Source organism: Ranitomeya imitator, chromosome 5 (genome assembly GCF_032444005.1).
Source record: "Ranitomeya imitator isolate aRanImi1 chromosome 5, aRanImi1.pri, whole genome shotgun sequence".
NCBI classification, from domain to species: domain Eukaryota; kingdom Metazoa; phylum Chordata; class Amphibia; order Anura; family Dendrobatidae; genus Ranitomeya; species Ranitomeya imitator.
Window position 1 is genome coordinate 273,781,522 of NC_091286.1, and position 23,815 is coordinate 273,805,336.

Sequence of the window (23,815 nt, forward strand, 5' to 3'; positions counted from 1 at the left end):
AAAAAAACAGAAATTTGGCAAAAATGTTGAAAATTTCGCAATTTTCCAACTTTGAACTTTTATGCAATTACATCACAGAGATGTGTCACACAAAATACTTAATAAGTAACATTTCCCACATGTCTACTTTACATCAGCACAATTTTGGAACCAAATTTTTTTTTTGTTAGGGAGTTATAAGGGTTAAAAGTTGACCAGCAATTTCTCATTTTTACTACACCATTTTTTTTTAGCGACCACATCTCATTTGAAGTCATTTTGAGGGGTCTATATGATAGAAAATACCCAAGTGTGACACCATTCTAAAAACTGCACCCCTCAAGGTGCCCAAAACCACATTCAAGAAGTTTATTAACCCTTCAGGTGTTTCACAGGAATTTTTGGAATGTTTAAATAAAAATGAACATTTAACTTATTTTCACAAAAAAATTACTTCAGCTCCAATTTGTTTTATTTTACCAAAGGTAACAGGAGAAAATGGACCCCAAAAGTTGTTGTACAATTTGTCCTGAGTATGCCGATACCCCATATATGGGGGTAAACCACTGTTTGGGCGCATGACAGAGCCCGGAAGCGAAGGAGCGCCATTTGACTTTTCAATGCAAAATTGACTGGAATTGAGATGGGACGCCATGTTACGTTTGGAGAGCCACTGATGTGCCTAAACATTGAAACCCCCCACAAGTGACACCATTTTGGAAAGTAGACCCCCTAAGGAACTTATCTAGATGTGTGCTGAGCACTTTGACCCACCAAGTGCTTCACAGAAGTTTATAATGCAGAACCGTAAAAATAAAAAATCATTTTTTTCGCAAAAATTATCTTTTCGCCCCCAATTTTTTATTTTCCCAAGGGTAAGAGAAGAAATTGGACCCCAAAAGTTGTACAATTTGTCCTGAGTACGCTGAAACCCCATATGTGGGGGTAAACCACTGTTTGGGCACATGGGAGAGCTTGGAAGGGAAGGAGCGCCGTTTGACTTTTCAATGCAAAATTGACAAGAATTGAGATGGGACGCCATGTTGCGTGTGGAGAGCCACTGATGTGCCTAAATATTGAAACCCCCCACAAGTGACACCATTTTGGAAAGTAGACCCCCTAAGGAACTCATCTAGAGGTGTGGTGAGCACTTTGACCCACCAAGGGCTTCACAGAAGTTTATAATGCCGAACCGTAAAAATAAAACAAAACATTTTTTCCACAAAAATTATTTTTTAGCCCCCAGTTTTGTATTTTCCCGAGGGTAACAGGAGAAATTGGACCCCAAAAGTTGTTGTCCAATTTGTCCTGAGTACGCTGATACCCCATATGTGGGGGGGAACCACCGTTTGGGCACATGGGAGGGCTCAGAAGGGAAGGAGCGCCATTTGGAATGCAGACTTAGATGGAATGGTCTGCAGGCATCACATTGCATTTGCAGAGCCTCTAATGTACCTAAACAGTAGAACCCCCCCCACAAGTGACACCATTTTGGAAAGTAGACCCCCTAAGAAACTCATCTAGATGTGTTGTGAGAGCTTTGAACCCCCAAGTGTTTCACTACATTTTATAACTCAGAGCCGTGCAAATAAAAAATATTTTTTTTTCCACAAAAATTATTTTTTAGCCCCCAGTTTTGTATTTTTCCAAGGGTAACAGGAGAAATTGGACCCTAAATATTGTTGTCCAATTTGTCCTGAGTATGCTGATACCCGATATGTAGGGGGAACCACTGTTTGAGCACATGGCAGAGATCGGAAGGGAAGGAGCATCATTTGGATTGCAGACTCAGATGGATTGGTCTGCAGGCATCACATTGCGTTTGCAGAGCCCCAAATGTACCTAAACAGTAGAAACCCCCCACAAGTGACCCCATATTGGAAACTAGACCCCCCAAGGAACTTATCTAGATGTGTTGTGAGAACTTTGAATCCCCAAGTGTTTCACTACAGTTTATAATGCAGAGCCGTGCAAATAAAAAATATTTTTTTTCCACAAAAATTATTTTTTTAGCCCCCAGTTTTGAACTTTTCCAAGGGTAACAGGAGAAATTGGACCCTAAATATTGTTGTCCAATTTGTCCTGAGTACGCTGACACACAATATGTGGGGGAAATCACCGTTTGAGCGCATGGCAGAGCTCGGAAGGGAAGGAGCATCATTTGGAATGCAGACTTAGATGGATTGGTCTGCAGGCATCACATTGCGTTTGCAGAGCCCCTAATGTACCTAAACAGTAGAAACCCCCACAAGTGACCCCATATTGGAAACTAGACCCCCCAAGGAACTTATCTAGATGTGTTGTGAGAACTTTGAGCCCCTAAGTGTTTCACTACAGTTTATAACGCAGAGCCGTGAAAATAAAAATAAAAAAATTCCCCAAAAAATAATTTTTTAGCCCGCAGTTTTGTATTTTCCCAAGGGTAACAGGAGAAATTGGACCCCAAAAGTTGTTGTCCAATTTGTCCTGAGTACGCTGATACCCCATATGTGGGGGGGACTACCATTTGGGCGCATGGGAGAGCTCGGAAGGGAAGGAGAACTGTTTTACTTTTTCAATGCAGAATTGACTGGCATTGAGATCGGACGCCATGTCCCGTTTGGAGAGCCCCTGATGTGCCTAAACAGTGGAAACCCCCCAATTATAACTGAAACCCTAATCCAAACACACCCCTAACCCTAATCCCAACCCTATTCCCAACAGCCCTAACCCTAACCCTAGACCTAAACCTAACCCTAACCCTAGCCCTAACCCTAGCCCTAACCCTAACCCTAACCCTAGCCCTAACCCTAACCCTAACCCTAGCCCTAACCCTAACCCTAGCCCTAACCCTAGCCCTAACCCTATTGGGAAAATGGAAATCAATACATTTTTTTAATTTTTTTATTTTTCCCTAACTAAAGTGGTGATGAAGGGGGGTTTGATTTACTTTTATAGTGGGTTTTTTAGCGGATTTTTATGATTGGCAGCCATCACACACTGAAAGACGCTTTTTATTGCAAAAAATATTTTTTGCGTTACCACATTTTGAGAGCTATCATTTTTCCATATGTGAGTCCACAGAGTCATGTGAGGTCTTGTTTTTTGCGGGACGAGTTGACGTTTTTATTGGTAACATTTTCGGGCGCGTGACATTTTTTGATCGCTTTTTTATTCCAATTTTTGTGAGGCAGAATGACCAAAAACCAGCTATTCATGAATTTCTTTTGGGGGAGGCGTTTATACCGTTCCGCGTTTGGTAAAATTGATAAAGCAGTTTTATTCTTCGGGTCAGTACGATTACAGCGATACCTCATTTATAGCATTTTTTATGTTTTGGCGCTTTTATATAATAAAAACTATTTTATAGAAAAAATAATTATTTTTGCATCGCTTTATTCTGAGAACTATAACTTTTTTAATTTTTTGCTGATGATGCTGTATGGCAGCTCATTTATTGTGGGACAAGATGACATTTTCAGTGGTACCATGGTTATTTATATCTGTTTTTTTGATCGCGTGTGTTAAGGACTGGCGGAACGCACCAAGTATAGATGGTAAGAAACTAGGTGCGTTCGCAGTCCGAGGTCCACCGTGCAGGTAAAAGACCCTGCAGCTAGCAAGACGGACAATATGGAGGTACACTAAAGGATACACGCGTGGGTTAAACCTCACCCAGCGTGAAGAAAGCGATCCTGTTAATTCACAGGACCGCAGTACCGCACTAGTGCGCGAGCAAGTGGTCAGCGGACTTAACCCCAGAAGGGATTGGAGCCCGATTAGACCCTTGCTGGCGTAACACCGCAACTGGGTGTGTAGAGAACCTTAAGAAACATAAGTGCACAAGAGTGCGAGCGATGCCGCACTAACGGACGCCACTAACCACCCAGACTCGGGTATAGAAAGCGCAAGGCAGGCGCACGGCGCCGTACTGGCTGGCACAGCTACAGGACGCTGAGATGTGTGTTTAGTGCTGTAGGCTAAGTCGGGCGCTAGATAGCAGCCATACACCTTCCGCGAACAGACATTCAATAGGGTAGGGGTTTCCAAGGACGACTTGCACTCACAACATACACACATTAGCAATTGTTTGACAATACTAGCGCATGGCTGTGCGGTCATGCGCAGTTTATATAGCAGCAGCACAGGAAGTGGCCACAGCACTTTTGCCCTTCTAGGACCTGCCAAGAGGACCAATGGAATGTGCTGCAGAGCCTGAGCACATGACCCTCGATCTCCAACGGGAGACCTTACGCTGGGCATGCTCAGTACATGCAGACAAGGACTTAGTCCCAGAGAAGTCCGCTCGCTGCTGACCAGCACTGACTTTAATGGCAGAGACTGGAGAAGCAGCACTAACTCTCAGAACAGAGTGAGAATGAGCAAGACGCTGGGACCGACGTCCTTGCTGAGCAGGCTCCACTGCGGCTGGACAAGAATGGGAGACCGCAGCGGAAGTGGCTCGAGATTCCCCCCGTGCAGAAGCGGGAACTCGACCCCTAACATTACCCCCCCTCCTAGGGCCCCTCCCTCCTTGGGCCTCGCTACGTTCGAAGGCAGCAATGAGCTGCGGAGCCCGAATGTGCTCCACAGGCTCCCAGGTTCTATCCTCTGGACCATGACCCTTCCAATCCACCAAATAAAATTTTTTGCCACGTACCACCTTGCTTCCCACAATAGCATTCACCTCAAACTCATCCGTGGATGAACCCGATGTCCCAGCAGATAACTCAGAAAACCGAGACAAACGAACGGGCTTTAAGAGGGAAACGTGAAAGGTATCGGTGATACCAAGGCGTGGAGGAATGGCCAAACGGTAAACCACAGGGTTGACCTGTTCCAGAACCTTAAACGGGCCAATGTAGCGAGGAGCAAACTTAGTGGACTCAACTCGCAGCCTGATGTTACGGGCGGAAAGCCACACTAAGTCGCCGGGAGCAAAGACCGGAGCGGGACGCCGGTGTGTATCAGCCGAAACCCTCATTCTCTCCTTGGAGGCCCGAATGGCATCCTGTGTGCGGTCCCAGATGTCCCGTGCCTCCACCGCCCAGTCTGCCACCCTAGAATCGGTGGATGACACGGGCATGGGCACAGGAACACGCGGATGCTGGCCGTAATTAAGGAGAAAAGGAGTTTGGCCAGTGGAATCGGCTACGGCGTTGTTCAAGGCAAATTCCGCCCAAGGTAGCAAAGATGCCCAGTCATCCTGCCTAGCGGAGACGAAATGTCGCAAATATGTCACCAGAGTCTGGTTGGTTCTCTCCACCAACCCATTCGTCTCGGGATGATATGCAGAGGAGAGGTTTAACTCTATGCTGAGCAAACGGCAGAGCTCTCTCCAAAACCGAGACGCGAACTGGGGACCCCGATCGCTGACAATCTTATCAGGCATACCATGCAATCGGAAAACATGCTTCATGAACAACACCGCCAAGGCCCGTGCTGAGGGTAACCGAGGAAGCGGTACCAAATGTACCATCTTAGAGAAATGGTCGGTGACAACCCAAATAATGGAGCAGCCACGCGACTTGGGTAAGCCCACCACAAAGTCCATTCCGACCATCTCCCAGGGCCTATCTGCCACCGGTAGAGGGTAAAGCAACCCAGCAGGCCGTTGCCAAGGAGACCGATTCTGGGCGCAAGAAACGCACGCCTGAATATAGTCCTTGACATCTCGGACCATATGCGGCCACCAATATGTTCTCGCCAAAAGCTCAGACGTCCTCTTGGTCCCAAAATGCCCACCCACTCTGGAGGAGTGAGCCCAAGAGAGAACCTCCGGTCGCAAGTTAGCTGGCACGAAAGTCTTGCCCGGGGGCACAGACTCCAGCAAAACCGGAGCTACAGTTCTCAGGCTCTCAGGCGGGACAATAAGCCGAGGCTCCTCCTCCTCCTCCTCAGATGACACTACGGAGCGGGAGAGAGCGTCGGCACGAACGTTCTTCTCCCCGGAGAGAAAATGGAGGGTAAAATGGAACCGGGAGAAAAACAGGGACCATCTAGCCTGGCGAGAATTTAGCTGCTGGGCCGTCTGTATATACACCAAGTTCTTGTGGTCAGTGAAGACTTGGAAGGGAAAGCGAGCTCCCTCCAAGAGGTGTCTCCACTCTGAAAAAGCCAACTTCATGGCTAGCAACTCCCTGTCCCCGATGGAATAATTCCTCTCCGCTGGTGTGAAAGTTTTGGAGAAGAAGAAGCAAGGATGCTTCCGACCTTGAGCATCCTTTTGGAAAAGGACTGCTCCAGCACCAACGGATGAGGCATCCACCTCCAAGATGAATGGTTTATCTACATCGGGGCGATGTAGGATGGGAGCGCTAGCGAAGTGTGACTTAATCGAGAGAAAGGCCTTGGAGACCTCCTCTGACCACAACTTGGGATTTGCTCCCTTCTTGGTGAGGGCGACCAAGGGAGCTACCAAGGTTGAGAAGTGTGGAATGAACTGGCGATAGTAATTAATGAACCCCATAAAGCGCTGCACCGCTTTAAGAGAATGGGGTTCCTGCCAGTCCATTACCGCCTGTAGCTTGGCAGGATCCATAGCCAAACCCTGGGCAGAAATGATATAACCAAGGAAAGGCAAGGACTCCTGCTCAAACACACACTTCTCCAACTTAGCGTAGAGGGAGTTTGCCCGTAAGAGGTCGAAGACTTTGCGAACATCTCTCCGATGGGAATCTATATCTGGAGAGTAGATGAGAATGTCATCCAGATAGACTACGACCTAGGTGGTGAGCATATCCCGAAAGATGTCGTTCACAAAGTCTTGGAAAACGGCTGGGGCATTACAGAGCCCAAAGGGCATCACTAGATATTCATAGTGTCCATCCCTGGTGTTAAAAGCCGTCTTCCATTCATCCCCCTCACGGATGCGAATCAGGTTGTAAGCACCCCGCAGATCCAACTTTGTAAATACCTTTGCTCCCCGTAGCCTATCAAAGAGCTCAGATATCAGGGGTAATGGGTACTTGTTCTTAACGGTAATGGCGTTAAGACCCCTGTAGTCTATGCATGGACGTAAGTCTCCAGTCTTCTTCTGTACGAAGAAGAACCCAGCCCCTGCCGGTGACACTGACTTCCTAATGAATCCTCTTGCCAGATTCTCCTGAATATACTGGGACATTGCCTCCGTCTCCGGGAGAGATAATGGGTAGACTCGACCCCGGGGAGGCTCAGCACCAGGCAAGAGGTCAATAGGACAGTCATAGGGGCGGTGAGGCGGAAGAGTCTCCGCAGCTCTTTTGGAGAACACGTCTGCATGGGACCAATAGTGCTTGGGGAGAGAGGAAAGATCTGCGGGTACCTGTGTAGTAGCAACCTGAACGCACTCCCTCTGACATCTACCCTCACAGGATTTACTCCATCCCAAAATTCTCCCAGAGGACCACTCAATATGAGGAGAATGGTAGCGAAGCCATGGCATCCCCAACAGGACCTCATCAATTCCCTCAGGAATGACTAATAGGGAGATTATCTCCTGATGTGATGGAGACACAGATAGCGTGAAAGGAATGGTTTGGTGGGTAATCTGTGAAGGTAGTGTTGACCCATTTACCACTCGAACGGTCACTGGCTGGGCGAGCATCACCAAGGGTATTGCGTGACGCTGGGCAAAGGCGGAGGACATAAAGTTACCCTCTGCCCCAGAATCCAAGCATAGCTCGACCGTAAGAGTGGATGGGCCTATGGTAATTGTCCCCTTGAAGGATAACTTTGAGGCAAACGTCGCCGTGTCTAGTGTACCTCCTCCAACTGCCACTAGATGCTGACGTTTCCCCGACCGCTGAGGACTCTTGGAGGCAAGACGTCCTGACTGCTGGCAAACATGACGGACCTTATGTGCACGAGCGGACTGAGACTTGGATCCCGCTCGTGTCACCTCCAAGGTCTCATGTGACTGAGATGCCTGTACTGGAGATTCCAAAGGTTTGGCGAAGGTAGGAGCCAGCCGAAACCTCTGCCTACACTGGGCTCGTTCCAACCTCCGCTCGTTAAAACGGAGGTCTATACGAGTAGAAATAGATATTAACTCCTCCAGTGTGGCAGGAATCTCCCTAGTGGCCAGAGCGTCCTTAACATGGTCAGCCAGGCCCCTCCAGAATATGGGGATAAGGGCTTTATCCGACCACTCCAGCTCGGAAGCTAAAGTACGGAATCGGACGGAAAAATGGCTGACCAAGGACTCACCCTGAGTTAATGCCAGTAGTTGGAGCGCTGTATCATGGGTGAGTTGAGGTCCTAGAAAGACCTTTTTCAGCGTGCCCAGAAACAACGGAGCACTCTGCAGCACATGATCATCACGCTCCCACAGCGGCGTAGCCCACTCCAACGACCTGTCCGACAACAGCGAGACAATAAATCCCACCTTAGCCCGCTCTGTAGGAAAACGTGCAGCCAGGAGCTCGAGGTGGATAGAGCACTGACTCACAAATCCCCTACAAGTTTTGCAATCTCCAGAAAATTTTTCTGGCAACGGGAGGCGGGATAATGTCGGAACAGGGGTGGCAGTGGACAAGGTTGCTGCCGCCACGCCAGCAGCCTTTACAGCAACTGCGGTAACATCCACAGCTGAGGTTGAGTTCTCGAGAACCTTCAACCTACCCTCCAACTGCTGGATATACCGCAAAGATTGCTGAATGTCCGCCATACTAGCCAGACCTTGGCGCTAGTATTATGTTAAGGACTGGCGGAACGCACCAAGTATAGATGGAAAGAAACTAGGTGCGTTCGCAGTCCGAGGTCCACCGTGCAGGTAAAAGACCCTGCAGCTAGCAAGACGGACAATATGGCGGTACACTAAAGGATACACGCGTGGGTTAAACCTCACCCAGCGTGAAGAAAGCGATCCTGTTAATTCACAGGACCGCAGTACCGCACTAGTGCGCGAGCAAGTGGTCAGCGGACTTAACCCCAGAAGGGATTGGAGCCCGATTAGACCCTTGCTGGCGTAACACCGCAACTGGGTGTGTAGAGAACCTTAAGAAACATAAGTGCACAAGAGTGCGAGCGATGCCGCACTAACGGACGCCACTAACCACCCAGACTCGGGTATAGAAAGCGCAAGGCAGGCGCACGGCGCCGTACTGGCTGGCACAGCTACAGGACGCTGAGATGTGTGTTTAGTGCTGTAGGCTAAGTCGGGCGCTAGATAGCAGCCATACACCTTCCGCGAACAGACATTCAATAGGGTAGGGGTTTCCAAGGACGACTTGCACTCACAACATACACACATTAGCAATTGTTTGACAATACTAGCGCATGGCCGTGCGGTCATGCGCAGTTTATATAGCAGCAGCACAGGAAGTGGCCACAGCACTTTTGCCCTTCTAGGACCTGCCAAGAGGACCAATGGAATGTGCTGCAGAGCCTGAGCACATGACCCTCGATCTCCAACGGGAGACCTTACGCTGGGCATGCTCAGTACATGCAGACAAGGACTTAGTCCCAGAGAAGTCCGCTCGCTGCTGACCAGCACTGACTTTAATGGCAGAGACTGGAGAAGCAGCACTAACTCTCAGAACAGAGTGAGAATGAGCAAGACGCTGGGACCGACGTCCTTGCTGAGCAGGCTCCACTGCGGCTGGACAAGAATGGGAGACCGCAGCGGAAGTGGCTCGAGATTCCCCCCGTGCAGAAGCGGGAACTCGACCCCTAACAGCGTGTTATTCCACTTTTTGTTCGGCGGTATAATAATAAAGCGTTGTTTTTTGCCTCGTTTTTTTTCTTACGGTGTTTACTGATGGGGTTAACTAGTGGGACAGTTTTATAGGTTGGGTCGTTACGGACGCGGCGATACTAAATATGTGTACTTTTATTGTTTTTTTATCTAGATAAAGAAATGTATTTATGGGAATAATATTTTTTTTTCTTTATTTAGGAATTTTTTTTTTTTTTTTTTACACATGTGGAAATTTTTTGGGGGACTTTTTTTACTTTGTCCCAGGGGGGGGACATCACAGATCGCTGATCTGACAGTTTGCACAGCACTCTGTCAGATCAGCGATCTGACTTGCAGCGCTGCAGGCTTACCAAGCGCCTGCTTTGAGCAGGCACTTGGTAAGCCACCTCCCTCCCTGCAGGACCGGATGCCGCGGCCATTTTGGATCTGGGCCTTGCTGCAGGGAGGAAGGTGAGAGACCCTCGCAGCAACGCAATCTCATCGCGTTGCTGCGGGGGTCTCAGGGAAGCCTGCAGGGAGCCCCCTCCCTGCGCAATGCTTCATTATACCGTTGGCACACCGCGATCATGTTTGATCGCGGTGTGCCAGGGGTTAATGTGCCGGGAGCGGTCCGTGACTGCTCCTGGCACATAGTGCCGGATGTCAGCTGCGATAGGCAGCTGACACCCGGCTGCGATCGGCCACGCTCCCCCCGTGAGCGCAGCCGATCGGGCTGGACATACTATTCCGCCTGTGGGAATTAAGGCCCACCCCACATGGACGGAATAGTACGTCCAATTACAGAAAGGGGTTAATTACACCTACAAGAAGAAATGCAGAAAGTATGGAGAAAAATGTCAAATTAGCACAAAAAAATGAAATGAAACAAATGTCAGATGAACTCATTGCTTCATAGATTCATAGTTAAAAGAAGAGACAAGTAAATCGTGTTCAACCTATAACCTAGCATGCTGATGCAGTTGAAGGCAAAAAATCCCTTTATGCAAACACTAATTGCCCCATATTAGGGGAAAAATTCCTTCCCCACTCCATACAGCAATCAGAGTTGCTCCCTGAATCAACTCCCAACCACAGAATCTAGTGACCACAACTTGTAATATTATATTTTTCAAGAAAGGCATCCAGGTCGCCTTTGTGCTTTTTAGTGAATCGACCATTGAGTGAATCAAGCATCATGAGGAAGATAGTTCCATTGTCTCCATAGTCTCACTGGTCTCACAGTAAAGAATTTTCAACTGTGATGATGATTAAACCTTCTTTACTTTAGAACAAGATTCTCAAACACGCATCCCGAGTGCAACTAATGAGCTAAATTTTGCTACGTCCAAGTGGGTGCTATAACTTAGCTTTCAATGGGGGAGTATACTTCTCCTTGTAAGATGCTGACCAATCATGGGAAGGCAGCAACATTCAGGAGGAAAAAAATATTTCCCACAATAGCTTATAGCAGTTTTCTCAGTGTGTGAGATGTAAGGATACAGCTCTGATTGCCTGTTTTTTTCCTCCTGCATTATTCAGTGTCGGGAAGGGGCAGTACAGCTGAGTTTAGCTGTGTCACATTACAAACCCTTCTATCAGATCTCATTCTCTAATAGCACTGTCACCTCAGCTGTATTGCCCCACACTGTCTGTCCAGAGATGCGTCAGTAACCACACTTATGTCTGCTGTGCTCAGGCAACTTATACTGGCTCTGCAGTGAGATCCGGACTGTTATTATGTCTCACACAGGAGTAACTTGCCTGTTCTGGACTACTCCTGTGTGATACGTAATGACAGCTCTTCTCTCACTGTAGAGCAATAACTAGTTTCCTCAGCACAGCAGACATAAGTGTGATTTCTGACATAGCTCTGGACACATTATGGGTGTGGGAGGGGCAGTATAGTAAAGGTGGGTGTGCTAGGAGAGCAGGAGCTGAGAGATAATACAAGGGTTTGTAATGTGACACAACTAATCTCCGCTGCACTGTCCCTGTCCCTGTGTAGGAGGTAAGACCACAAGGGTCGAATTGTTCGAGGGGCGAGTTGTTTTTTTGCTTTGATGCACCCTGCTTATGATTGGTCAGCATTATACAGGGAGAAGAAATTCCCGCCCCAATGAAAACTGTTCTATAACACCCAGCCGAACTTAACAAAAGTTAACTCATTACGTGCCAAATACTTTGAATGCTTATATCTATGCAATGGAGTGGCAAAAAAAATTTGAATCATCTCCGAAGCCACTACTACATCGAGTATCCAGTTCAACGTTAAAAATCTGTTGAAAGGTCCTCTTTAAAAAACATTTGCATTTTTTATATTTTTTTGCCTGTTTTATGTGATCACTTTTAGTTGAAAAATATTCAATCAATTTGCTTCTTTAGCGTCCATATATTACAATATACTGCAAGCTGCTTGATTTTGTCAGTATCACTCCCAACAGCCAGCTAAATACCGAGCGCTTTGTGAACATGAAACTAAGCTGAATTCTGATTCTTACTTAAAATTAATTACAGAATCTTTTTTTTCACATGATAAATTCAGTGTCATAAAAAAAGATAAAAAAGATGCATGTGTCCAAAGCCTTAAGAGTTTGCATACAACTAACTTTTTCAACGGGTATCCTCACAGTGTATATTATACCTTTATGCATGGTTTTCTGAGCTTACAGCAAAGTCCATCATCCATCTTCATATAATTCTGCACAAGTTCTTCCATATCTTTAAAATTTTTTCTTGGCGATATATAAAATCCTCCATTGTCAAGTTTTCTGATTCTGTAGTGTTTCACAGTGATGCCATCATAGACTGAAATACAAGAAATAGCTTGTTTTGTTTGTTTTTAGAACAACATGTTTTGTGGTCATTCGCAACTTGCTCACATAGTTATTTATACTATTTGAACCAATAAAGTTATTTAAAAAAAATATTGCAGTCACTATTGTAGCTCATGTAGTTATCTGCTATACTGTACAAGTTCACATCTGTTAGATTGCAAAGACGCATCAATACTATAATTTACGGTATATTAATAAATAAGCACAATTGTAAGGGTTTGCCGGGCCGAGACAAAAAGTCTGTAGTCGCTCTTTGTAACTGGAGTGCGTGAAGTTTGTAAAGCTGTGGTCACATGCCGGTGAGATTCTCATTTTTCTCTCAATGTTCTATCACATACATGACCGTCCACTCATACTGGAAATACAGGGGAATCCTTACAGTGTATGAATAGACTGCAGACTTTTCTTCTAAGCTTGAAAAACCCCTAAAATAGACAGAATATTTTGTCAGGTATATCATACCGCATATACGTCAATAGAAGAACACAAAAACTCTTATCTTTTATTTCCTCATAGCAAAACTTGGTATTGCAAGGCCAAGGAAGACCTTTGATTAAAAATATCATGGGAAATCACCAGCAATAAAATTAAAAGAGTACTCCCATATTGTACGTGTAAGACATATCCACTGGACCTGCATCTACAGTATGTCCGACCATCTCTCCACTGATAGTCGCGTGCGACAGCGCACCATTCTCAAAACAGATCTAAGTCCTGTTGACATCTGCATCTATTACATACAGTATATGCCATAAATGTACAAAGTTGTAATGAGGAGAGTCATCAGGAATTTCAGGGTCATGCATTGCCAAATCATCAGGGCACTTTGCCGCCCCTTCCCAGTTTAGCAACTAATTTGTACCGCCAAGCTGCATTTAGTCGGCTTAATTGAGGCCATTAAACAAGCACCAATTTGCGGCCCTTTAATAACCTACTTGGATTAGCTGACCGAACTTTCAAGCACAGACAAGAATAATTATTACAATCATTCTGTCCCCATATGACATTTTATTCTTGGCAGCACATCACCTGTTTACACAAGATAATGTGCTGCCGAGAACAATGATTTTTAAACCGGCTGAAAAATAATTTCACCCAATGAATAATCATTTTGCTCATTCGTTGGGTGTTTGGAAGATGTTTTAGACTGGTCTATAATTTGAAAATAAGCATTCCCAATAGCCAGTCAGTATAATTGTTCTCACAATGAGTATTTGCTGCGCTTTTGATGCTGCATATTTTTTTCCTGTACTCAAAAAGCAGTGTCTTACAGTTCCAGTAAAGTGAATGGGATTTACAGAAATCTCACGCCCATTTTGCTTTTTATTTATGCAGCTGAAACTGATGGACGGTGCGATTCTTTATTTACATCCTCAAAATGTAAATTTCACTTGCAGTAAATATGCATTTTATGTGCAGAGTTTCCCCATAGACTGGATACAGGATAGATATATATCTTGGTACCCTGTTAGCCAGTAGATAGAATAATATTTAGAATTGAGAGTCCTCAATGGTTGATACCTTTTAATGGCTTACTGAAAAGATGGTAACAAATTGCAAGCTTTCGAGACTACGCAGGTCCCTTCATCAGGCATAGACTAATACAAATTCTGAAAAAACACATATTTATGCGCAATACAGCCCAGAAAAAATGCCATACTGTAGATAAGACAGGTGACGTGAAGCAGAACTACCATTATGTGAGAGTGCTAAAATGTTTATGTCCATAAATATTTGAACAGTTCATAGATAAGGAGTGTGAATGTTTTATAGTCCTCTGATTGGGGTCTGGTTCTTTGCTATGATGCCCCCACACGGTCTGAGGAGCAAATTCCTTAATTGATGTAAAAAGACATAAATCCATGCGACACATTCATTCCTGCACTCAGTGTGTCAAAGGTCATCATCAGCTTATACTCCCAGACTCTTCTGTCGCTCTGAGATTTGCAGTTACCCTTTAATACAAGTTATTTCACGTCCATAATGCTGTGATCTGGGAGACAAAAATGTATTGCCACAGGTAGATCTATTCTTTTTTCTCTTATTGTGTGGCGATGAGAATTCATTCTTGTTCTAAGCTTTTGCCCTGTCTCCCCCACATACCGACCCCCAGTTGGACTTTAGGTACAAATAATTAGGTATACAACATTAGATGTGATGCAGCTGAAAGTATCTGGAATCTTGAAGTCCTGATGTGAATTGAGGATCTTTATGTTGTCCGTGGTCATTATAAATGGACAGGTTTTACATTTTTTCTGGTTGCAAGGAAAGGTTCCTGCAGCTGTTGGAGAGGACAGGGAGCTTCTGACAATGATGGTTCTTAAGGTACCGTCACACTAGACGATATCGCTAGCGATCCGTGACGTTGCAGCGTCCTCGCTAGCGATATCGTCCAGTGTGACAGGCAGCAGCGATCAGGCCCCTGCTGTGATGTCGCTGGTCGGGGAAGAAAGTCCAGAACTTTGTTTCGTCGCTGGATCTCCCGCTGACATCGCTGAATCGGCGTGTGTGATGCCGATTCAGCGATGTCTTCGCTGGTAACCAGGGTAAACATCGGGTTACTAAGCGCAGGGCCGCGCTTAGTAACCAGATGTTTACCCTGGTTACCATCGTTAAAGTAAAAAAAACAAACACTACATATTTACCTACCGCTGTCTGTCCCCGGCGCTCAGCTTCTCTGCACTCCTCCTGTACTGGCTGTGAGCACAGCGGCCGGAAAGCAGAGCGGTGACGTCACCGCTCTGCTTTCCGGCTGACCGGCGCTCACAGCCAGAGCAGAGAAGCACAGCGCCGGGGACAGACAGCGGTAGGTAAGTATGTAGTGGTTGTTTTTTTTACTTTAACGATGGTAACCAGGGTAAACATCGGGTTACTAAGCGCGGCCCTGCGCTTAGTAACCCGATGTTTACCCTGGTTACCGGCATCGTTGGTCGCTGGAGAGCTGTCTGTGTGACAGCTCTCCAGCGACCAAACAGCGACGCTGCAGCGATCGACATCGTTGTCGGTATCGCTGCAGCATCGCTTAGTGTGACGGTACCTTTAGATTTGGGGGCTGCCTAAAACACAGTAGTGGGGGGTCAGGAAAAAATGGATTGTAATCGGGCATCTTTTTGTAGTAAAGGTTCTAATTTCCATGAAGCTTCCCTTAGCACCTCCAGATTTGGATTGTAGATGACTACTAGAGGCACACTGTTATTTTCTTCTTAAGCTTTGTAATGTAACAGGTGATTCCTTGATATTCTGGTGGCTCTTTGTGATCTGGTTTTCAATTGTTCTTGGATGGTAACCCTGATTCAAAAAGGCCTTTCTGAGGCGACCAAGGTGTTCTTCTCTATCTATGGGGTTGGAACATATACGATTGTATCTGATGGCTTGGCTGTAGACAATAGAGTTTTTTTATGTGTTTTGGGTGGAAACTGTCCCATTTATGATATGCTGGATGGTTGATTGGCTTCTGATACAGGGATGTCTCTATTTCATTGTTCTGCAGCTTAATGATGGTACCCAAAAAGTTAATTTCAGTACAGGAGTAGTTGAGTGTTAAGTTGATGGTGGGATGAAATTGATTAAACTGTTCATGGAACGTCTTTAGCTGTTGCTCAGACTCCGTCCAGATGATTAAAATATCATCAATGTAGCAGTAGTAAGCCAGAGGCCTGATGGAACATGAGGACAAAAAGTCACTTTCAAGCTTGGCCATGAAAAGATTTGCATACTGTGGAGCCATTTTACTTCCCATTGCTGTGCCACTCTCCTGTAGATATATCGTGTGGTCAAATTCAAAGTAATTGTGGGTGAGGATGAATTTTATAAGTTTCACCACAGGATCTGCATCAGTCCCTGTGTTTTCCATGAAGAATTTGCAGGCATTAAATCCATCCTGGTGTGGGATATTAGAGTACAAAGATTCCACATCCATGGTGGCCAGGATGGTTCCTTCTGGTAGAGGACCTATTGTTTCTAGTTTATTCAATAGGTCAGTTGTGCCCTGAATGTAGCTGGGTGTATTCTTTACCATTGGTTTAAGAATACCCTCTACTCATCCAGATACCTGCTCAGTAAGGGTGCCCACACATGAAATAATTGGTCTTCCTGGATTTCCAGACTTGTGGATTTTGGGAAGCATGTAGATTGTCCCTATTCTTGGACTTTCTGGTATCAGGTCATCGGCTCTTGTGGATTGTTCAGGCAGACAAGATACCAACTTGTTTAGCTCCTTATAATAGTCCTGTGTAGGATCTGACTTCCATTTTTTGTAGTAGTGTGTGTCCATAAGTTGTCTGTTTGCTTCCTTCATATAATCTGATGTGTTCATCATGACTATTGCACCTCCCTTGTCATCAGGTTTAATGATGATTTATTTGTTGGTTTTCAGAGACTGTATGGCCTTTCTCTCCTGGGCACTGATGTTGAATGCTTGTCTCCTGATGGTGTCACACAGCATTATGGGCATGAAATTACTTGTATTAAAAGGTAACTTAAAGTCTCAGAGTGACAAAAGAGTCTGGGAGTATAAGCTGATGATGACCTTTGACACACTCAGTGCAAGAATGAATGTGTCGCATGGATTTATGTCTTTTTACATCAATTAAGGAATTTGCTCCTCAGACAGTGTGGGGGCATCATAACAAAGAACCAGACCCCAATCAGAGGACAATAAAACATTCACACTCCTTATCTATCTATCTAGCCATTAAAAGGTATCAACCACAGAGGATTCTCAATTCCAAATATTATCCCATAGACTGAAATAAGATGAAGAAAATTCACAGGTAAAATATGCATATGTGTTTTTAGTGCATTCCTGTACGCAGGAAGGCACTAAAAATTCAAATAATCTGCACATGACTTATTAGTAAAGTTTTATTAAAGCCAAGTAACAATAAGTATGAAAAACAGAGTTTAATTTAACCTGTTATGATCTGGTGGCCTAGGAGCAGCATGTGACGTACTCTGGAGAAGGTGGTATCTGTACTGACCGCAGACCCTGAACTTAGCAGCGCAACTAGAAATAGCCGTGGGATGTACCTAACACTCCTTAGACACCTCGACACAGCCTAAGGACTAACTTCCCCTAAAGATAGAAACGGAAAACTATCTTGCCTCAGAGAAAATCCCCAAAGAATAGACAGCCCCCCACAAATATTGACTGTGAGAGGAGAGGGAAATGACAAACACAGACTGAAATCAGGATAAGCAAAGGAGGCCTTACTAGCTAAAAAGAAAGAATAGGACAGAGAACTATGCGGTCCGTATTAAAACACTAGAAAATATCCACCACAGAAAATACAAAACTCCACATCTGACTAAAGACATGGAGGGTATATCTGCATCTCCAGAGATACCGCTTGGCTGCAAAAAATCCTTACACAGACAAGCTGGACAAGACAAAACATGAAAATGCACTGAACTATAAGGCCCACAGCATGTGGACAACAAAAACAAAGCCAGGACTTATCTTTGTAGAAAAGCACAGCAAACAGGAGAGAACAGAAAGGGATGTGAATCCTCCAAAAACAATGGACAACTGGCACTGACTAAAGGATCAAGCAGGACTAAATAGCTGAGTCCAAATTGCAAAAAGTGAACACACCTGATAAATGCTGCGATCCAAAGACAGCAGCACTACCACTCATAACCACCGGAGGGAGCCCAAGAGCAAAATTCACAACAGTACCACCCCCTTGAGGAGGGGTCACCGAACCCTCACCAGAGCCCCCAGGCCAATCAGGACGAGCCAAATGAAAGGCACGAACCAAATCGTCAGCATGAACATCGGAGGCAACAACCCAAGAATTATCCTCCTGGCCATAACCCTTCCATTTGACCAGATACTGAAGCTTCCGCCTCGAAAAACAAGAATCCAAAATCTTCTCAATCACATACTCCAACTTCCCATCAATCAACACCGGGGCCGGAGGATCAACAGAGGGAACAACGGGCACCACATACTTCCGCAACAAAGATCTATGGAAAACATTATGGATGGAAAAAGAGGCTGGAAGGGCCAAACGAAAAGACACTGGATTGATAATCTCAGAAATCCTATAAGGACCAATAAACCGAGGCTTGAACTTAGGGGAAGAAACCTTCATAGGAACATGACGGGAAGACAACCAGACCAAATCCCCAACCCGAAGCCGGGAACCAACACACCGACGACGGTTAGGAAAATGCTGAGCCTCCTCCTGAGACAACACCAAATTGTCCACCACATGAGCCCAAATCTGCTGCAGCCTGTCAACCACAAAATCCACACCAGGACAATCAGAAGGCTCAACCTGCCCTGAAGAAAAACGAGGATGAAAACCAAAATTATAAAAAAAAAGGCGAAACCAAGATAGCAGAACTAGCCCGATTATTAAGGGCAAACTCGGCCAATGGCAAGAAAGCCACCCAATCATCCTGATCAGCAGACACAAAGCATCTCAAATAAGTTTCCAAAGTCTGATTAGTTCGCTCGGTTTGGCCATTTGTCTGAGGATGAAATGCTGAAGAAAAAGACAAATCAATGCCCAGCCTAGCATAAAAGGCCCGCCAAAACCTAGAAACAAACTGGGAACCTCTATCAGACACAATATTCTCCGGAATGCCATGCAAACGAACCACATGCTGAAAAAACAACGGAACCAAATCAGAAGAGGAAGGCAATTTAGGCAAAGGTACCAAATGAACCATCTTAGAAAACCGGTCACAAACCACCCAGATAACAGACATCCTCTGGGAAACCGGAAGCTCTGAAATACAATCCATAGAAATATGCGTCCAAGGTCTCTCAGGGACCGGGAAAGGCAGAAGCAACCCACTAGCGCGGGAACAGCAAGGCTTAGCCTGCGCACAAATCCCACAGGACTGCACAAAAGAACGCACATCCCGCGACAAAGAAGGCCACCAAAAGGACCTACCAACCAAATCTCTGGTACCAAAAATCCCAGGATGGCCAGCCAACACAGAACAATGAACCTCAGAAATCACTTTACTAGTCCATCTATCAGGAACAAACAGTTTCCCCACTGGACAGCGGTCAGGTTTATTAGCCTGAAATTCCTGAAGAACCCGTCGTAAATCAGGGGAGATGGCAGAAAGAATCACCCCTTCCTTCAGAATGCCAACCGGCTCAAGAACCCCAGGGGAATCAGGAAAAAAACTCCTAGAGAGGGCATCCGCCTTAACATTCTTAGTACCAGGAATGTACGAGACCACAAAATCAAAACGGGAGAAAAACAGGGACCATCGAGCCTGTCTAGGATTCAGCCGTTTGGCAGACTCGAGGTAAATCAGATTCTTATGATCGGTCAGGACCACAATACGGTGCTTGGCCCCCTCAAGCCAATGACGCCACTCCTCAAATGCCCACTTCATAGCCAACAACTCCCGATTGCCGACATCATAATTGCGTTCTGCAGGCGAAAACTTCCGAGAAAAGAAGGCACACGGTTTCATCAAGGAACCATCAGAATTCCTCTGAGACAAAACTGCCCCTGCCCCAACCTCAACCTGAAATGGAAGAGAAACATCCGGCTGACGCAACACAGGGGCAGAAGTAAATCGGCGTTTAAGCTCCTGAAAGGCAGAAACAGCCGCGGAGGACCAATTCGTCACATCAGCGCCTTTCTTCGTCAAATCGGTCAGAGGTTTAACCACACTGGAGAAGTTGGCAATGAAACAACGATAAAAATTAGCAGAGCCCAAAAATTTCTGAAGGCTCTTCACAGATGTGGGCTGAATCCAATCATGAATGGCCTGAACCTTAACCGGATCCATTTCTATAGATGAGCGAGAAAAAATTAAGCCCAAAAAAGAAACCTTCTGCACTCCAAAGAGGCACTTTGACCCCTTCACAAATAAAGCATTATTACGGAGGATCTGAAATACCATCCTGACCTGTTTCACATGAGACTCCCAATCATCGGAAAAAATCAAAATATCATCCAAATATACAACCATGAATTTATCAAGATAACTCCCAAAGATATCATGCATGAAGGATTGGAACACAGATGGGGCATTAGAGAGTCCGAATGGCATCACAAGGTATTCAAAATGGCCTTCGGGCGTATTAAATGCAGTTTTCCATTCGTCACCCTGCTTAATACGAATAAGATTATATGCCCCTCGAAGGTCAATCTTAGTAAACCAGCTAGCCCCCTTAATCCCAGCAAACAAATCAGTAAGCAAAGGCAAAGGGTATTGAAATTTGACCGTGATCTTATTCAAGAGGCGATAATCAATACAGGGTCTCAAGGAGCCATCCTTCTTGGCAACAAAAAAAACCTGCTCCCAATGGTGAAGAAGATGGCCGAATATGCCCCTTCTCCAAAGACTCCTTAATATAGCTCCGCATGGCGGCATGTTCTGGCACAGACAGGTTGAAAAGTCGGCCCTTAGGGAACTTACAACCTGGAATCAAGTCAATAGCACAATCACAGTCCCTATGCGGTGGAAGGGAACTGGATTTGGGCTCATCGAATACATCCTGGAAATCTGACAAAAACTCAGGAATTTCAGAAGAGGGGGAAGAGGAAATTGACATCAAAGGAACGTGACCATGAACCCCCTGACAACCCCAACTAGTCACAGACATAGATCTCCAATCTAACACCGGATTATGTACCTGTAACCATGGAAAACCCAGCACAATATCATCATGCAAATTATGCAACACCAGAAAATTACAATCTTCCTGATGGGCTGGCGCCATGCGCATGGTCAGCTGAGTCCAAAACTGAGGTTTATTTATAGCCAACGGTGTAGCATCAATGCCCCTTAAAGGAATAGGGTTCTGCAAAGGCTGCAAGGGGAAACCACAACGTCTGGCAAATTCTAAGTCCATTAAGTTCAGAGCGGCGCCTGAATCCACAAATGCCATAACAGAAAATGATGACAATGAGCAGATCAAGGTCACAGATAACAGAAATTTAGGTTGTACAGTACTGATGGTAACAGAACTAGCGATTCTCTTTGTACGCTTAGGGCAATCAGAAATAACATGAGCAGAATCGCCGCAGTAAAAACACAATCTATTCTGACGCCTGAATCTTTGTCCTTCAGCTCTAGACAAAATCCTATCACACTGCATAGGCTCAGGGCTCCGCTCAGAGGACAACGCCACAGTGAGCACAGCTCTGCGCTCGCGCAAGCGCCGATCAATCTGAATGGCCAGAGACATAGAATCACTCAGACTAGCAGGCGTGGGGAACCCCACCATAATATCTTTAACGGATTCAGAAAGAACCTTTCTGAAAATTGCCGCCAAGACATCCTCATTCCATTTAGTCAGTACAGACCATTTTCTAAATTTCTGGCAATACGATTCTGCCGCTTCTTGACCCTGACACAGGGCCAACAAGATCTTCTCAGCTTGATCCACAGAATTAGGCTCATCATACAATAACCCCAATGCTTGAAAGAAAGAATCAACATTAAGCAAAGCAGGAATGCCAGTTTCCAGGGAAAATGCCCAATCCTGTGGGTCACCACGCAGCAGGGATATGATGATTTTAACCTGCTGAATGGGATCACCAGAGGACCGGGGTCTCAATGCAAAAAACAGTTTACAGTTATTTTTGAAACTCAAAAATTTGGATCTGTCACCAAAGAATAAATCAGGAGTGGGAATCTTAGGTTCTAAGGCAGGAGTCTGAACAATATAATCTGAAATACCCTGTACCCTAGCAGCAAGCTGATCCACACGAGAAACTAACTCCTGAACATTCATGTTATTACTAGGTTCCGCAGCCACCCAGAGATTAAGAGGGAGGAAAAGACAAAACAGGCTAAGGAAAAAAAATGGCTCAAAACCTTTCCTCCCTTCTTCTGAGATGCAATTAACTCATTGTTGGCCAGTTGTACTGTTATGATCTGGTGGCCTAGGAGCAGCATGTGACGTACTCTGGATAAGGTGGTACCTGTACTGACCGCAGACCCTGAACTTAGCAGCTCAACTAGAAATAGCCGTGGGATGTACCTAACACTCCCTAGACACCTCGACACAGCCTAAGGACTAACTTGCCCCCTGACGAAGCTGACGCGAAACGCGCGTTGGGGCCACTACGTGGGTCATCCTGGTTACCAACCTTTGGGTAAGGATCAATAATATCTATTTATGGTGTCTTTCTTTTCCCCTTCTCCTTGGCTTTTGATTATTGACCGGATATAGTGGTCACTTAGCCTGTGCGCAGGGCTATTTATATGCATACATAGCCATTAAGTATAGACTTATAGGGGTACCCTTATACTATCTGGTCCTTTTCCCGATTACTTAATGTTAGGGCAAGCGGAACGCGCCAAATAATGAGACAGATAGAGTATGGTGCGTTCGCAGCCCGGGGTCCACCGTGCAGAGATGGAACCTGCTGCCAAGTAATGACGGACTATATGGCGGTACTCATAAGTATACACACGTGGATTAGACTTCACCCAGCGTGAAGGAAGCGATCCTGTTGCATCACAGGATCGCGGTACCGCACATAGAGCGCGAGCAAGTAGTCAGCGAACTCAACTCCAACTAGGATTGAAGTCCGATTAGACCCTTGCTGGCACAACACCGCAACTGGGTGTGTAAGGAAAATAACAATATTTAGGGCACAAGAGTGCATGCGGTGCCGCACTGACGAACGCCACTAACCACCCAGGCTTGGGTAAGGAAAGCACAGAGGAAGTGCACGGCGCCGTACTGGCGGTCACAGCAACTGGACGCTGTAATGTGTGATTTGTGCTGTAGGATAAGTCGGGTGCTAGATAGCAACCATACACCTTCCGCGAACAGACATTCAATAGGGAAGGGGTATCCAAGGACGACTTGCACTCACAACAAACACACGTATGCAAATGTACACTAGCGCATGGCCGTGCGGTCATGCGCAGTTTATATAGTTGCAGCACAGGAAGTGGCCACAGAAACTTTGCCCTTCCAAGACCTGCCAAGAGGACCAATGGAATGTGCTGCAGGGCCTGAGCACATGACCCTCGATCTCCAACGGGAGATCTTGCCCTGGACATGCTCAGTGTGTGCAGACAAGGACTTATTTTTCAAAAACCTGACCTGCACATCCAAACATAGACTGAGTGTGAACAGGTGCTGAACCCAGAGTCGCCAACTCGTATATAGTTAAGTAAAAAGGGCAGCACACTGCAGCACCAAAACATGCAAACTTGAAAACACGAAATTTGAACTGCATTACTGCACTAGAAATATGAAAAATGAGAGCTTTTAGCGCATAAAAATGGCCATATTTATGTGTACCTCGTAGCCACTTTACGGCATCTCTCTTATACGAGGTCCTACGCTTGACCTACCTCATTGAGAATAAACGTCTCCATCTGAACGGGTACATGTGAAACCTCTTCTTGGACTCAAATTCTC

At 45.7% G+C, this 23,815-nt stretch overlaps 1 protein-coding gene across 1 annotated transcript in view; it reads right to left on the bottom strand.

The window, feature by feature from the left end:
* The window catches only part of FRK (fyn related Src family tyrosine kinase), a 182,354-nt gene that overhangs the window by 39,079 nt on the left and 119,460 nt on the right, over positions 1-23,815 (bottom strand). Inside the window, exon 3 of the mRNA XM_069726168.1 lies at positions 12,258-12,421. Within this exon, the coding sequence (XP_069582269.1) occupies positions 12,258-12,421 (164 nt within the window). The remainder of the gene's footprint in view (positions 1-12,257; positions 12,422-23,815) is intronic.